Source organism: Myotis myotis, unplaced genomic scaffold (genome assembly GCF_014108235.1).
Source record: "Myotis myotis isolate mMyoMyo1 unplaced genomic scaffold, mMyoMyo1.p scaffold_m19_p_5, whole genome shotgun sequence".
Classification (NCBI taxonomy): Eukaryota; Metazoa; Chordata; class Mammalia; order Chiroptera; family Vespertilionidae; genus Myotis; species Myotis myotis.
Window position 1 is genome coordinate 102,977,020 of NW_023416357.1, and position 16,934 is coordinate 102,993,953.

At 53.6% G+C, this 16,934-nt stretch overlaps 1 protein-coding gene and 1 long non-coding RNA gene across 13 annotated transcripts in view; one reads left to right on the top strand and one right to left on the bottom strand.

The window, feature by feature from the left end:
• The window catches only part of UNKL (unk like zinc finger), a 51,814-nt gene that overhangs the window by 31,752 nt on the left and 3,128 nt on the right, over positions 1 to 16,934 (top strand). For 3 of the 12 annotated variants that reach the window (XM_036310631.1, XM_036310635.1, XM_036310636.1), the window contains 5 exons: positions 4,201 to 4,378; positions 12,628 to 12,720; positions 13,618 to 13,845; positions 16,102 to 16,304; positions 16,399 to 16,653. In XM_036310631.1, the coding sequence (XP_036166524.1) occupies positions 4,201 to 4,378; positions 12,628 to 12,720; positions 13,618 to 13,845; positions 16,102 to 16,304; positions 16,399 to 16,653 (957 nt within the window). Of the gene's footprint in view, positions 1 to 4,200; positions 4,379 to 7,208; positions 7,396 to 7,441; positions 7,759 to 7,799; positions 10,374 to 12,627; positions 12,721 to 13,617; positions 13,846 to 15,965; positions 16,305 to 16,398; positions 16,654 to 16,934 lie in introns of those variants that run through there. The other 9 variants (XM_036310638.1, XM_036310639.1, XM_036310633.1 and 6 more) reach the window with 9 other exon arrangements.
• Positions 5,853 to 7,021, bottom strand: LOC118656882. The gene is made up of 2 exons (XR_004967743.1): positions 6,884 to 7,021; positions 5,853 to 6,248 (listed from the first exon to the last, which is right to left on the bottom strand). It is a non-coding gene; the product is annotated as an uncharacterized LOC118656882 (long non-coding RNA).

Genomic DNA, 16,934 nt, shown 5'->3' on the forward strand with positions numbered 1-16,934 from the left:
TGGGTAAGTGAAGTCACAGTGTGTGCCTCAGGCTGGTGGCTCCGGGTCAGGCTATGTGTGGGATTTAATTTTGGCATCTGCAGTGTCCTCCATGGGTTACAGGGAGGCCTGTGGTCACACCTCCATGGCTGGAGGGACAGGAACGCTTGCTGTGGGTGACCTCAGGGAGCGTAGGGGACACAACTCTCCAGACTTCTGCAGTTTGAGTTTTTATTTTTAAACTAGAGGCCCAGTGCATGAAATTTGTGTACTGGGGAAGTGGGGGGGGGGGGGGCTCAGCCCGGCCTGCGCCCTCTCGCAGTCCAGGAGCCTTCAGGGGATGTCCGACTGCCGCTGCGCTCGCCAGATGTGAGCCCAGCTTCTGGCTGAGCGGCGCTCCGCCTGTGGGAGCGCACTGACCACCAGGGGGCAGCTCCTACATTGAGCGTCTTCCCCCTTGTGGTCAGTGCATGTCATAGCATCTGGTCATTCTGCCATTTGGTCGATTTGCATATTAGCCTTTTATTATATAGGATTGTCACTTCAAACATACAGTGGTGATCAGTTCCAGGGTCTCTGCACCTGTGGACCGTGGTCTGCCAAGGGGCGCTTTCTTGAGCAAAGCCAGTGGAGGGGGTTGGGAGCCCGTGAACATAGGCCGTGGGGCCAAGTAATATTCACTTTGAAAAACTGTTCTCTGCAGATTTCTGTCTGACAAAATGCATAGTAACACTCCTTATTATGGAAAACTTCCCTTAGGTGACAAACTGGTAACCCCACCTTGTCGTTGGTCTTGTTGTAGCTGCCCCAACCCCAGGTTAACTTCTGTATTATTTTGAGGCAGAACCCAGACATCACATCATTTCACCTCCATAGAGCTCTGACTCCCGATGTCCTAGTAACTTCAGAGTCTGCCTTTAAACTCAGTGCGGTCCGGCTGGTGTGGTTCAGTGGTTGAATGTCAGCCTATGAACCAGGAGGTCATAGGTACATGCCTGTCAGAGCACATATCTGGGTTGCAGGCTCAATCCCCAGTAGGAGCGTGCAGGAGGCAGCTGATCAATGATTCTCTCACATCATTGATGTTTCTATCTTTCTCCTTCTCCCTCTCTGAAATCAATAAAACTGTATTTAAAAATAAATAAAATCAATAAAAAGAAAGAACAATATAAATGAACAAACAAAACAAAAACAGACTCATAGATACAGAGAACAGATTGATGGTTGCCAGAGGGGAGGGGTTTCGGGATTGGAGACAAAGCTAAAGGGACAAACCTGTATGGTACCAGTGGGGCACTGGAAATATCAGGGGGAACACTTTGTAAAGTATACCAGGTGTACTGGTTAATAATGCGGATTTTTTTCAATAGATGGAGTTACACATATGTTGATATATATGCGATTTGATATGTATGCTATTTTGTTGAATTGACATCAAGCTTTAAAACTTCATATGTCGCTGAAACCGGTTTGGCTCAGTGGATAGAGCGTCGGTCTGTGGACTGAAGGGTCCCAGGTTCGATTCCGGTCAAGGGCATGTGCCTGGGTTGCGGGCACATCCCCAGTGGGAGATGTGCAGGAGGCAGCTGATCGGTGTTTCTCTCTCATCGATGTTTCTGGCTCTCTATCTCTCTCCATTCCTCTCTGTAAAAAATCAATAAAATATATTTAAAAAAAAAAAAACTTCATATGTCGTTTTCTGAAGGTGTTAACAGCATAGATATTTTTACACTTAAAAATGTCGAGTTTTGTGCCCAAAAAAAGAGCATTTGTGGGAAGTTCTAATTCATTACTTTATTCTGAAGAAAAGTGCTGCTGAAAGTTATCATATACTTCGGGAAGCTTATGGTGAACATGCTCCATCTCAAGATACTTGTGAACGCTGGTTTATATATTTTTTATTTTTTTAAAATATATTTTATTGGTTTTTTACAGAGAGGAAGGGAATCGGGGGAGAGAGTTAGAAACATCGATGAGAGAGAAGCATCAATCAGCTGCCTCCTGCACACCCCCTACTGGAGATGTGCCCGCAACCAAGGTACATGCCCTTGACTGGAATCAAACTCGGAACCCTTCAGTCTGCAGGCCAACGCTCTATCCACAGAGCCAAACCGGTCAGGGCGTAAACGCTGGTTTAAACGCTTTAAAAGTGATGATTTTGATGTGAAAGACAAAGAACGTCCAGGTCAACCAAAAAAGTTTGAAGACCAACAATTACAAGCATTATTGGATGAAGATGCGTGTCAAACTCAAACAACTTGTAGAAATATTAAACGTTGCTCAGCAAACAATTTTTGATCATTTACAAACAATGGGAAAGACTTTAAAGGAAGGAAAGTGGGTGCCACATCAACTGAACGAAAGACAAATGGAAAATCGAAAAGTCATGAGTAAAATGTTGCTTCAGCGGCACGAAAGAAAGTCTTTTTTCTTTTTTTTTTTTTGCATCAAATTGTGACTGGCAATGAAAAGTGGACTTATTTTGAGAATCCCAAATGCACAAAGTCATGGATTGATCCAGGTCAACCATCAACATCGACTGCAAGGCCAATCGCTTCGGAAAGAAGACAATGCTCTGCGTTTGGGGGGATCAGGAAGGTGAGGTGTATTGTGAGCTTCTAAAACCAGGTGAAACCGTTAATACTGATCGCTACCAACAACAAATAATCAACTTGAACCACACTTTGATCGTAAAACGACCAGAATGTGCCAGAAGACACAGCAAAGTAATTTTGCTTCATGACCAGTTAAACCAGTTCTCCCTCTCTGAAATCAATAAAACTATATTTAAAAATAAATAAAATCAATAAAAAGAAAGAACAATATAAATGAACAAACAAAACAGAAACAGACTCATAGGTACAGAGAACAGACTGATGGTTGCCAGAGGGGAGGGGTTTCGGGACTGGAGACAAAGCTGAAGGGACAAACCTATATGGTACCAATGGGGCACTGGAAATATCAGGGGGAACACTTTGTAAAGTATACCAGGTGTACACTTCAAAACGAGTTAAAGACACGTTAAAAGATCTTGCCTGGGAATATTAACCACCCGCCGTATTCACAATACCTTGCTCCTTCAGATGACCACTTGTTCCGACCGATGGCACACACACACTTTCTGAGCAGCACTTCAAAACGTACAAAGAAGTGGAAAATTGGGTCTCTAAATGGTTTGCCTCAAAATAAGAAAAGTTCTATTGGGACAGTATCTACAGATTACCTGAAAGATGGGGGAAATGTGTAGCTAGTGATGGAATTACTTTGAATAAAGCACTTTTGATGTTTCTCTTGAAATTATCGTGTTTTCTTTGATTACAAAATCCGCATTATTAACCGGTACACCTAGAATGATTGTCTAACCAATATGTTATACACCTGAAAATAATACAAGTAATATTGAATGTACAGTAAACTGTAATATAAAAATAGAAATTTTTTTTTAAATAAAATGAAATAATAAACACAGTGTGGGCTGGCTCCCAGCTCTGTCCGGGGCATTTTCACTGCAGGCTTTTCTTGTGCACAGCGCCCTGCACATTCGTGGCTCTTCATCTAAGACTGGGCCAGCTCTCTCTGTTTCATCTGTTGTCTATCATATAAAGATAACGTGAACGTCCCCATTTTTTACTTTTCTTCGGTGATGAGGTTATGGGACCATTTCATCAGTTTTCAGAAGAGGGCTGGTTCTCAACCTCTTTGTGGGTGGTTTGTGTTCTAGCGTTGAATGCCCACTTTTGAAAACCGCTTTCTGCAGAGTAGTTCATTACATGAGACTTCCTAGAGCGGTGGTCAGCAGACTGCAGCTGGCGAGCCACACGCGGCTCTCTGGCCCCTTGAGTGTGGCTCTTCCACAAAATACCACGTGCGGACGCGCACGTACAGTGCGACTGAAACTTCGTGGCCCATGCGCAGAAGTCGGTATTTTGTGGAAGAGCCACACTCAAGGGGCCAAAGAGCCGCGTGTGGCTCGCGAGCCGCAGTTTGCCGGCCACTGTCCTTGATACATTTGTTCCTGTCCCTGGGTGATTGGCAGCTAGTGAGTCTGCTTGTCTGGGTCATTGTAAATAAGTAGACATTTAGGGGTCAGGTCCACTTGCATTACTTTTTGCTCTGGGGGTGGAGTTAGCCAGAGCTTCTGTCTGCCCGGGACTGCACTAAGGTCATGCTGCTCTTGTCGGTGCAGGTGCGTCTGCTCATCTTGTTTGTGTCTCTGCACAGAGCCACCTGGCGGTGTTTACAGTGGTTCACCCGCTTGCTCCCAGCGTGAGCTCCAGCGTGGCGTCCAGCCTGGCGTCCAGTGCTGGTTCCAGCGGCTCCTCCCCCACTGCTCTGCCCATTCTCTCAGCCCGTGCCCACCCACTGGACCCCACTGGCAGTGCCCTCGAGTCCATCCCAGGTAAGCCCAAGACTCTGGTTTCCCTGACTTCTCTTAGCATTGCCTTGTAGCATTTGGGGAATAAGGTGGAAAACCCACCTGTGATTTTGGTCATCTGTCACCTTGGCTGTCTGGCACATGGTCATGGAAACACCTCCCTCACCAGCAGCCCGGGGCTGGGGCTGCAGATCTGATGAGGAGCCCTCGGGTGGGGCAGCTGCACAGGCCTCAGGGCAAGGCAGAGAATGGGAGGCTCTGGAAATTGAAGTGGGAGTTGGGGGGAACGGCCAGGGCACTGGAGGGTGGGGGGCTATGACGAGGGTGGGAGGGAGTAGGATGAGTGCAGAAGGCAGTGGGCACGGCTGCCGACTATAGTGGTTCCCTAGCTGCTAGGAGTCATTGAGGGTTTGTGGACTGATGAGCCCTGTGGTTGGAGCCAGGCTGGGGGAACCTGCCTGACAGCCTGGATGGAGGCCTGGGGCTCAGGTGGGAACTGTGGTGAAAATGTAGGGACGAGCAAGATGGACTGACAGCTAAGAGGGTGGTGGTGGGCTGTGCCTGTCCCCTTGGCCCCCTCAGGCCACATTGGAGTGGTGGGCACCTGGGACCGGCGGAGGGTGCTCTGCATTGCTCAGCTGGCCCTCACACACATCTCTGTCCTGGTACCGGGAGGTTCAGGGAAGGCCTTCTGTTTGTGGAAGTTCCAAACGCTGTCCCAGAGTTGGCTGGGGAGGTGTGGCTGTTGGCCAGGAGTTGGCTGCTGCTCCGATAAGAGTCCCAGCCTGGGTAGCACAAAATTTTATTGTTATGGATAAGCACAAACAATTCTTAAAGGAAAGCTTCTTTTCCCCAATATAAAGGTAGTAATAGTAAAATTTGAGCATAAGAGCAAATTAATTAGGAAAATGAAATTCCTGCCCCTAAATAGGTGAGGCTTTGCTCACCTGAGCGAAATGTAGAACCAGGTGCATCTATGCTTTGAAAGGGGCCTCAGTGGACAGGTTTGATTTAAGATTGGAGTTACGTATTTGTAGTAATTTTTGCAGTCATTATCTAACACCTAAGGGGGCGTCCTCAGCCTGTTTAGTATGTCATTGACCATCTTGCTGTGTATACTTTCATTGACTTAAATATTTCTTGAACCAACTACCAGGAGGTAAAGAGGTGAATTTTTGATCAGGATCAACATTGCCTCCACTTACAGATAATACATTGCTGTTGCTGCTGTTAAAATAATGAGCTTCTACTATCAGTGTGATCCTCACGCTTTCTATGCTCACCCCCCTGAGATCACATGTAAGATTATGGCCTGATACTGCCCCAGTTATGGCAGTAACTGCCCTCTGGCCCCAGGAGGGCCCTCGCTGGGCAGTGTTTCCACTGCTGAGAACTCCCACCACCGACGTGCTTTGGGGCTAACAGGTGTAGACTGGATGTTTCCTCCTGGGGTACAGTTTCATTCCGGTTATATCATTACAAATGCACTGAATCAAAATTCATTTTAAAATTATTCATTTATTCATTTAGAGTAAACTAAAAAAATAGGTATGGTTTCCAGACTATTCTGTATTTAATGGATTTTGTGGAATCATCTCAGGTCAGATTTCATTTCCTTTTCCTTTCACTTCATATGAACAGGTTTCAGATTAAAACAGTGACCATTGCCCTAGCAGGTTTGGCTCAGTGGATAGAGTGTCAGCCCATGGACTGAAGGGCTCCATCCTGCCCGATGCAGGAGGCAACCAGTCGATGCGTCTTTCTCACATCCATGTTTCTCTCTCTCTCTAAAAATCAATGGAAAAATATCCTCTGGTGAGGATTAACATCATCATCATCATCATCATCATCATCATCATAGTGACCATTAAGTCCTGCAGTTGTGAGTGTTGACCTATGAACCAGGAGGTTATGCTTCAATTATGGGTCAGGGCACATGCCCTGGTTTTGGCTAGATCCCCAGTAGGGGGCATGCAAAAGGCAGCCAATCAATAATTCTCTCTCATTGATGTTTCTATCTGCCCCTCCCTCTTTGAAATTAATAAAAAATATATATGTTTAAAAATAGTGACCATCAACCCTAGCCGGTTTGGCTCAGTGGATAGAGCGTCTGCCTGTGGACCCAAGGATCCCCGGTTGGATTCTGGTCAAGGGCAAGTACCTTGGTTGCAGGCTCCTCCCCTCCCCAGGCCCTGGTCTAGGCAACCAATCTTTCTCTCACATTGATGTTTCTCCCTGTCTTTCCCTCTCTCTTCCACTCTCCCTAAAAATCAATGGAAAAATATCCTCAGGTGAGGATTAAAATAAATTAATTAATTAATTAATAAAATTTAAAAAGTGACCTTTAAAATAGTAACCAGAGGATCCTGCCATCTGCTCTTCCTGCTATCCCTTACCCCTTCCTCCCACCCTGCTTTCCCTTGCTGCCCCAAACCCCACCCCAGGTACACCACACTTCCCTCCCTCTCTTCCAGCCTCCAAGCCCTCCCCCCCCCAAAAAAAAAAAATAAAATAAAATAAAATAGTAACCAGAGGAGCTCATTGCTGGAAGCGGCCAGCGGCAAAGAGCAGCGAGAGCCATGATTCCCAGCACCTTGGGTCGGCGTGGGGCGGACCAGGGCCGGGGGCGGGTCGCGTCGAAGGCCTGCGTCACTCGTGGGCGGGGCCGGGCGGGGCACCGCCCCCTAAGGCTTGCGTAATCGGGCCGGGGCCGGGGGCGGGTCGCGTCGAAGGCCTGCGTCACTCGTGGGCGGGGCCGGGCGGGACACCGCCCCCTAAGGCTTGTGTAATCGGGGCGGGGCCGGAGGCGGGGCGCGTCAAAGGCCTGCGTCACTCGTGGGCGGGGCAGGCGCGCGGTGGGCGGGCCGCGGGCCGTATTTGAATCCGCGGTGGCGGCGGCGGCGGCAGCAGTGGAGCGGGCCGTGAGTCAGCATCCGCAGCCCTGTGTCCTCCGGGAGCGGGTCGTCGTTAGGCGGAGCTGCGGAGCAGACCGTGCGCCCCCCTCCGGTGTGGTGCGCCCCCTTCGCGCGCCAACACCCCAGGTGAGGTGCGTCTCCCCACCTCTCCTTCGCGCACCTTGCCCCTCAGGTGTGCCTGCCCTCCCCTCCCGGTGCTTGCTCTGGTGCTCGGTGCCCGCGCCCGGTGGGAGAGCAGGGGTGGACACCCGCTTTCCTAGGGCTGCGGCGTGAGGGGAAGGCGATCTGCCCGCCTGAGGAGCTGCTCTGCAGAGGCGCCCGCGGGTCCCTGCGTGGGCGCCCGCCGCCAGGCTGCTCGGCGGAGCCTTCATCACCTAGCGGAGGTGGGCGTCTTGCTCCCGGGAGAGGACGGTTTCCCGTCTCATCCGCGAATCGCCGCCCGCGCCTACCCTGTCGGAAAGGGAGACCCGCGAGTAGCAGGTGTGCCAGGTGCTTCTCTCTCTTGTAGTTGGGGGAGGACCGCGCGGACCGGGTGGGTGCGGGGAGCTCCCCCGGCCGCGGGTCCCCCAGTTTGGCCTTTGATTCTGTGCACGGTAAGCGTTGTCCCCGTGAGTCCCTGACCCTGGGACCGCGGCGCCTCTCCAGTGTGCTGTGTCACGTCAGGCACGGGGCTCTGCCAGAGCCATTACTCAGCAGCTTTCAGCTAATTTTTCATTACCGTCGGGGAGGTCCCTGGATCTTGGCGAGGCCGGTTCTGGGTCAGATGGCACAATTTATGTATGTAGGTGGGTTCATCTGCATTTTGAGTGTTGAGGCCTTTTTAAAAGTCAGTTCTCCCTTTATTTTGGGAGACTGGGTCCTGCGCTCAGGGAGCAGCAAGGTGTGGTAGGATGAAAGTACTGCTGGTGAGAAAGTGGGCCAGGACACATCCTGGGAGCCCGGTCTGCCTTGTAAGCTGCAAGCAGGCTGTGGTTTGCCAGGCCAGGCTTGGCCCCTCTGATGCTCCTCTGCACCCGAGGGGGCAGAGGGGTGCACTTGGGTGCCGAGTCATGGGGTGGGGTTGGGGGAGCATCGGGAAATAAATCGCTTCCAGGTGAGCAAAGGCTCCAGCAGTCAAGTTTGCCTCCCCCTTTGTGCCTGTGTTATTCAAACGATGCTTCTGGAACTCTGTTCGCTTCGAAGCTGACCTTCTCTAATCTGATCCTAGGACTGCAGGTGCTAAGGGCTGAGTCCATGTTTTCAGGCCCAACTAACCCGCATGTTCAGAGCCCCAGGCTGAGCAGATATGCCAGATCAGCTCATGAAGGGTGCATGTGGGCCTCCATTCTTCTGGCTGCAGCACTGGGAGCCTGGAGAGATGGAGGAGGCAGGGCAGAGTGAAAGGGTTGGGTGGCGGGTGGGGGGTCAGTGCTCTTAGAAGATGAGTCCGCACATCAGTCAGCACTGGTTCGGGTGCACTCATACAGTCTAGGCTGACGTGCAGGAATGGAGCAGGGGGAGATTCTAAGAGGGTTTTGGAGGCTGAGCAGGAGTTCTCCCAGGACTAGTGGGGCTAATGGAAGCCGCAGCCTATGGCAGCAGTGTCACGGCTTGAGGACAAAAGAGGAACCATTTTGGGGTGGAAAGACTGCTTTGGCAGGACCAGGATGGGGCAGAGTCCAGCTGGGAAGTGTTGACCTGCATGCCAAGGTGGCGCGTTCTTTTTTGGGAGGCAGGATTAGCTACTGCCAAGGCCACTCTTGAGACAATTCAGGTCAGGGTGAAGGGGCAGGGCAGCCTGCAGAAATGGCTGGAGTGTGGGGCCTAACTGATGTGTACTGAGGGAGGAGGAGCTGAGGGTTCCCACAGGGCTCCTGTTCAGTGAGTGATCCCAGGTGCACCAGTGTGAGGGAGGCACCTGTGCACAGATGGAGGCGACCGTGCAGCTGTACTGAGGGCCATCTGGGCATCTAGCTGTGAGGACTGCAGAAACCATGTGTGTCTGGGCCTGGAAGGGCTGCTGAGCTCCCTTCTGAGGAGAGTGGGAGGGCTAAGAAGTTGCCCCTGGCAGAGGAGGGTGGAGAGGGACTGGCAGCAGGCAGTGGCTGCGTTGACCGAGAGGTTTTGGGGCGCAGGGCCGGAGGGCAAGGCCTGGGCGACAGATTGAAAAGTGAATTGGAAACTGAGGATGGCAAGGAGGAGGGGGGTGGCCAACAGAGACAGGCTGTGTGAGGTGCTGCAGAGCCTGCAGGGCTGTAGTGTCCTGGGGAGTAGGTGCCAGCGAGAGACTGGAATTCGCAGCAACAGGACAGGTCTGTGGAGGGACCCCCCGGAGGTCTGGGCTCCGGGCCTGTGGGAGGTGCCCATGCAAGCACCAGAGCACAGCCTGGAGGGGATGGATTGGGTGGGCATGTCCCCAGGCAATCTCCTTTGTTGTGGGTTGAATCATGTTTTCCAAAAAGATATGCCTCAGTCCTACCCCCTGCCACTGACCTGGGAACATGACCTTATTTGGAAATGGTCTTCGCCAAATAGGTAAAATGAGGTCATTAACATGAGCCCTAATCCAAGATGACTGCTGTCCTTAAAAGAGGGAGGAGATTTGGACACCAAGCAGAGGAGAGCCAGCCATGTGATGATGGAGGCAGAGACAGGGTGGTGCACCCACCAGCCAAGGAAGGCCAAGGGTTGCTGCCGAGGCCGAAGCTGGAAGAGGCAGATGGAGCCTCCAGAGGGAATGCAGCCCTGTGCACCCTGATCTCAACTTCTGGCTGCAGAGTTGGGAGGATGGAATTGTGGTGTTTGAAGCTGCCCGGCCTGTGGTGCTTGGTTTCAGCAGCTCCCAGACACAGAGGCTCCTGGGCCCTGGATGTTATGAAGAAGCTGCAAGGTCTTCCTGAGGTCTGGGCTGTGGCGTCAGGCTGTTTGCATGTTGCCTGGCTGTGCCGCGGGGTGCATCAGGAGAACCTGCTGGAGGAGCTGGTCCAGCTGAGCTGCTGTTGGCACATTCAGGCCACAGTGAGGAATGTTCATTGTCTTTCCATCACCTTCTCAGGGACAAAAGAGCTTGAGGTGCTGCTGGCCTGGGGCCTGCTGTCTGCTGCCCCCACTGTCGTCCTTGCACAGTTAGGTATCTGTAGGGTCAATGTCTCCAGCTCAGCACCTTCCCATCTCTCACAGATGGAATCTAGGGATTCTTGGGGCTGCGGGGGGGGGGGGGGGGGGGGGATAGAACCCCACTTTTCCAGATAAGACCTTCAAAGTCTTTAACACCTTTGTGTCAGTAGTTCTTGGGAGTGGGCATGGCCTTGGTACCTCCCACTGCTCCTGGTGACAAATAACTGTGTGTGTGTCGGGGGCAGGGAGTACAGTGTTCTCCAGGTGACTTGGTAGCTTGGCTGGGATGCTCTGATGCTGGGGTTGGGGCGGGGCACGCAGAGTGATCCCCCAACACCCTCTCTGGTCAGTGGAGCATGGTCTTCACTCTCTGCTCTGGGCCCTGGTTCCCAGGCAGGGCCATGTCGTGATGACACAGCAGTGATGACACAAGGAGACAGATGCAGGCCCTGGGCCTCACCAGGCAGTGCTGCTCCCTTGCATCCTGGACACGAGGCCCCCTACCTGTCAGTGTGCACAGCAGACCTCACACCACAGAGACTGAGCACGCTCATCGCTCATCGGCTAGGAGCCCTCTTGTGGTCAACTCACATAGTCCCCCCAGCGGCTGAGGACAGTGTAGCTGGGGATGCCTGTCTGGGCTGGACCCTGCGTCTGCTCTACATGTGTGCCACAGCGGGCTCCCCATAGATTTGCTTGTGCTGAGGACTTACATTCTTTGGAAGTCACACGTCTCTTGTCCCATATTTCCTGCTGATGACAGTAAATGCATCTCATTTAAAAAGGCAGCAGCCCCCTCCCCAACGTAGGCAGGTTCCCCTGTCCCTTGAGTCGCACTTTGCTCAACTCTTATATTTGAATGCAGTGTTTGAACCGCCCAGCCCAGCAGCAGCTCCTGCAGCCTGGGCCCAGCTGCTTCCTGCATGACCCTGTGCAGGAGACATGGCCGTGCCTCTGACGTGGCCTGTAGTCTGGGCAAAGCCAAGTGCGGGACATGATCGGACTGGACAGTGGCTCCTCTCCTTGGGCAGCTTTAACCTGATGTTGCTGGTAGGACGTGGTCCAGGGGACTCTGTGACACTTGGCACCAGGCAGCTGGGGCAAGGGGGAGGTAGGCGCCTCCAAAAGCCCAATTCGCTCACCCAGAGAAGCAGGTCTGACCAGGATCCCTGTGGTGTGTCCCCTGGGCTGTGGAGATGTCTGTCCTGGGGGCAGGGGCAGGGTAGGGTGACTTTGTGGCCTCTTGAAATGAGACCTGGTGCATCTGACCAGGCATCATGGGGGACTTAGGGGACCCTCAGCCACCAGGGGGGACAGGGCTCAGCTACATAGGAGAGGCCCACTTCTGGGAGGGGGTGCTATGAGGGAGCGAGTGGGTCCCCAGAGGTGGGGGGTGGAGGGAGAAAGGTGCTTAGAGGCAGAACTCCTGTGTGCTGTGCCTTCGATGCCACCACGCTCTCCTGTAGGTGAGACCTAATTTGGGGTGGGAAGGCTGCTCTGGCTCACGGGGTGTGTCCCAGGGTTTCTCTGCCTGCTGCCCCTCCCCTGGGCATTTCCCAAGGGTCTTGGGGCCACACCTTCCCTGAGCTGATCCTGTGGGACCCCAGAGACTCCTGAGTCATGCTCCGGCTTAGGGGGCTGGTTGGCCTGACTTCGGCCACCCTAAGACAGCTTCCTGCTCATGTGCCGAGTCAGTGCTGCTCCCTCCGTCCTGCCTGCAGGTTTCTGAGGAAAGCTTTTGGGGGCGGGGCAGCTCCGAGGGCCCCACCGTTCATTCCCGTTTTGTTGAGCTGACATGCCTGGGGTGTATGGTGTCCTCGGTGAACAGAGGGAATGGGAGGGACCCGCTCAGTGTTAGGGTGGGAGAGCAGGATGCGGGTCACCCTGGTGCGGGGGTCGGTGGTCCCTGTGTTAGTGCGAGTGCAGCCTCACACTGTGGACTGTGAACTGCTTTCCCGTGGATATCGCCCTCTTGGAATTTTCTTTTACTAGTTAAGTGTGTTTACTTGGTCAAATGTCGTCCCGTGAAATCTAAACGTAGAAGCTGACGTCATTGAGGTGAGGCCGTGCTTCAGGGCCCACATGTGGGATGCCTGGAGGCTCTGGCTGTGCAGGAGGAGTGAGTCCAGCTGTGGAAGGCGGGCAGGGGTGTGTTCCCCGCCCCCAGCTCTGAGGCGGGGTGTCCCCGCTCCCCGGAGAGCCAGGCATCCTCCCTGCTGCAGCTGAGTGTTTCTGAGCAATAACAGGTGTCTTGTTGGACAGGTTCTGCCTTAGATCTCCATCTTAGTGATGTAAGCCTCGCTCCCCTGGATAAGGAGCTGGACGAGCAGGACGGAAGTGACCTGGGACCCACAGGTAAGAACGAAGACACCTGGCGCTCTTGTCAGGGTGCCTGGGGCTGGCTGGACCTTTCAAGAATCCTTAAATGGTCCTAGGGTGGGAGAGGTCCCATCCCCCTCCTCCAGGACCCTGCAGCCCCGGCAGGACCAGCCTCACATCTCCTCAGTTTGCCTCCATCTGAGCAAAGTGGCCCCTGCAGAGATGGATGGGGGTGGGGTGTGCAGAATGGGGGCCACGGACGGCCAGCCTTCACAGCCTTCCGAAATGTTTAACCACTGCATTGACATGAAGACGGATATAAACATATACTGAATCATTTTCTTTGGCCTAAAAGCTCATCTTTTTCTTCTTTTTTTAAAATATGTTTTTTATTGATTTCAGAGAGGAAGGGGGAGAGAGGTAGAAACATCAATGATGAGAATCATTGATCGGCTGCATCCTGCACACCCCCTAGTGGGGATCGAGCCCACAACCCGGGCATGTGTCCTCACAGGAATGGAACTGTGACCTCCTGGTTCATAGGCTGATGCTCAACCACTGAGCCACCCCAGACAGGCTTATCTTTTTCTTCTGATGTTAAAACACATTAATGTTTCTGGGGGCCCTAAACGTCCTGGGACCACCATGCCAGTGGGTACGTTGGCTGTCGGGTCCTAGTGGGTGTCTGTCTCTGTGGGATCCCTGCTGAAACCCTTGTCTGTGCACTTGCCACTTGTCTGAGTGGTTGGGAGCTATGGACACATCTGTCTCTGAACCGCCACATGGTCGCTGCAGGTCTGGGACCCCCAGCACCCTCACCCCATGCCCCCTCGCCCTGGCTGCTGCACCCCAGCTCAGAGGCAATGCTGTGCTGTTTCCTGGGCAGAGGTCTGCTGCTGCCTCTCACTAACCCGGCCCCTCCACTCTGCACAGGTCAGAGGTCGCTGGGGGGCTCAGAGCCCGTCACCATTCCTGGCTGCCTGGCCCGCTCCCCATCCCTGCAATCCTCGTCATCCCTGTCCACCTCCCCGCTCAGCTCGCTCTCCCAGTCCTTGTCGGGGCCTCTTGTCTCCTCGGCCATGACGCCCCCCCAGCAGCCGCCACCCCTCAAGTCGGAGCCCAGGGTGCTGGGCTCCTCGGCCTCGTCCTACAACTCCCTAGGTGAGCTGGGGCTCGTGGGGGAGGGGCTACCCTATAGCGGCAGTTTACTGCTGAACAAACGGAGGTGCGGGTGGGTGTCCCCACTTGGTTGCCCCTCATTTAAGGCTCCATCGTGCCGCCTGCACACTCCCTGTGGTGTGGGCCTTGGCATATATCCCAGGCGACCCCTTGTCCACACGTCTGCTGCTTGGCCGGTGGTGCCCTGGGGCTCGGACCGGATTCGCTTGTCTACCTCTGTCAGGGGCTCTGTGCCCTGGCCGTGGTGTGACAGCACTGCAGCGCGACCTGCCGTGCGCACTCACGCGTGCAGTGGAGCTTCTGAGGCTGTGCAGGGGCGACGTCACCAGAGACTCAACACAGGAGCAGGCGGATTTGCAAAAACAGGGAACAGTGCCATTTCTTGTTTTACGTTATCCTTTCATTGAAAAGTGTTGTTTTATGTAACCTGTTACACTTTAAAAGAATTAGTATTTTTAAATATCTCTTTAATTCCCAGCTGGTCATGCACAACCTAACGACTTTTTGGTCAACAGACTGCATGTGTGACGTGGTCCTTAGGGTTCTAATGGAGCTGCATTTCTGTGAGAAATGGGAGGCTCTGTGGTTCAGGGGGAACTGTCTTCTCTGGTGGGAGCAGTACATGTGGAGCTTGGCGGCAGATTTCCCCTCTCAGCGCCTCCGTTTAGAGTCGGTTAGTCCTGTCCGTCAGTCACGGCCTGTGTCAGCACAGAGGGCGCTCCGCCCTTGCAGGGTAATCGCTGTACATTGTTGAGGACCTCAGCTCCTGTCCGGTCCACAGGAGGGGCTTAACAAGGACTAAGTGCCGCTGCCACTTTTTTTTTCTTTTTTCAAATATATTTGTATTGGTTTCAGAGAGGAAGGAAGAGGGAGAGAGAGATAGAAACATCAGTGATGAGAGGGAATCACTGATCGGCTGCCTCCTGCACACCCCCCACTGAGGATGGAGCCCGCAGCCTGAGCATGGGCCCCTGACCGGGAATCGAACTGTGACCTCCTGGTTCATAGGTTGATGCTCAACCACAGCCTCGCCGGCCACACAGCCACTTTAGAAGATGGTTTCTGTGGAGCCAGCCTGTCCCTGTACTTTGGAAATATTTTCAGGTTGTAATGCTGTAAAGTATAGATAAGGTTTTTCTTCCATTAATTCAGTGCCAGTGAGAGCCCTTTATGCCAGATGAGTCAATAGAACCAAATTCCCAAAGTCAAAATACTGAGTCCTCAGTTCTACCCCCTCTCCATGTTAAACACCCCCTTTTTTAATGAAAACCACAGGGTTCTTTAATCTGACCACTGCTCCAACATGCAGTAGCCAAAACCACATGGCCACGACAGTGCATGTTCCTCTCTCTCTCCGGCTTCACTTTTATTCTGACTAATCCTCCCTCCCTCCTGGCAGTCGCTGTTGTGATCGGGTCTCACCCAAACAGTCTCTCCTTGTACTTCCAGTCGGTCCAGCCCACATCTGTTCAGGAGCAGCACTGACAGCTTCAGTGTTGCTTCTGACCCGCTGGGAAGGGTGTGGGACAGTGTCTGTGAAGTCTGCGGCAGTGGCAGCAATAACTGGGCCTCATGCACTCACCACTCACTCTCCCGGAGCAACTGCTGCCAGGCTTGCAAGCTCAGTACTAAGTGCCCTCCGCAGGTGTGCCATTGCTCACCTTTTATACTGTACTTCTACTGTGTCTTCTGTTCAGATACACAAAAACTTACCGTTGTGTTACCGTTTCCTACAGTATTCCATACGGTGACACGCGGTACAGGCCTGTAGCCTGGGAGCAGTCGGCTGTACCGACGGCCCAGGTGTGCAGCGGGCTACACGACACCATTTCGGGTTGTGTGAGTGCACTCCGTGTTGTTGACACAGCAACGAAATTGCCTGATGGTGCATTTCTCAAAGTTTCCCCTGTTGTTAAGTGACACGCGACTCTGTCAACAAGTGTCACGTTGTCTGTTGTGGGAGCTCTTTAAACCCAAGCTCTCTGGGGCCTCAGGACCCTACATGTGTCAAGGATTCCTGGAACCAGAGTTTGCGAAGTCCTGCTCCACAGGCTGCAGTCACAGAAACTTTGAATTCATTTCTCTCTGTTTAAACCTCACAGGTGGCTGGAGGGGGGCCTGGCTGGAAGGGCAGGGGCAGCAGCCTTGTCTGTGGAACCCCAGAGGTCCCAGGTCCTGCCTGGGTGTCCGTGAAGTCTCAGCACGCCTGGGGCTGACATCTGTCTCCTCCACACTCAGGTTTGAATGGCGTCCCTGGGAGCATCTGGGACTTTGTTTCCGGCAGCTTCTCTCCCAGCCCATCCCCCATTCTGAATGCCGGCCCCACATCCACTGCAAGTGCAAGTCCAAATGGCGCCGAACTGGCACGGGTCAGGCGGCAGCTGGACGAGGCCAAGAGGAAGATCAGGCAGTGGGAGGAGTCCTGGCAGCAAGTGAAGCAGGTGAGTCCTGGGGAGGTGCCAAGCTCAGGGGAGGGCAGTGTGTATGCAGGGTGCCCCTGCCCCGTGCCAGCCACTACAGCCCCCTGGGTTTCAGGCCTGTGACGCATGGCAGCGGGAGGCCAAGGAGGCGAAGGAGCGTGCGCTGGCAGCGGACAGTGCCCGGCAGCTGGCACTGCAGAAGAAGGAGGAGGTGGAGGCCCAGTTCAGGCAGCTGCAGGAGGAGCTGGAAGGCCGGGGCATGTCCACACTCCCGGGGCTGCGGGGCTGCAACGACATCGGTGCCATCTCACTGCCCAAGCTACAGTCGCTGCAGAGTCAGCTACGCCTGGATCTGGAGGCGGTGGACGGGGTGAGTCCTGGTTTCGGCTTCCAAGGTACCTGATGTCTGCCCCTGGCCGTGTGTGGGACAGGTGATGGCTGGGACCTGGCCTACCACTCCTCCTCCTCTCGTGCGGTCCTTCTCTCATCGGCTCCTCAGATGGCAGCTCACGCTCTGCTCCCAGGAGCGTGTGCACCACCTCTCCTGCCAGTCTGGCCCTCCCTTCCATTCTGGAATCTTCCACGTTAGCCTGCTCCTGTGCCCTCATGGATAGAATCACAGCCCTCTTGTCCCAAACAGTTGGAAGGAAC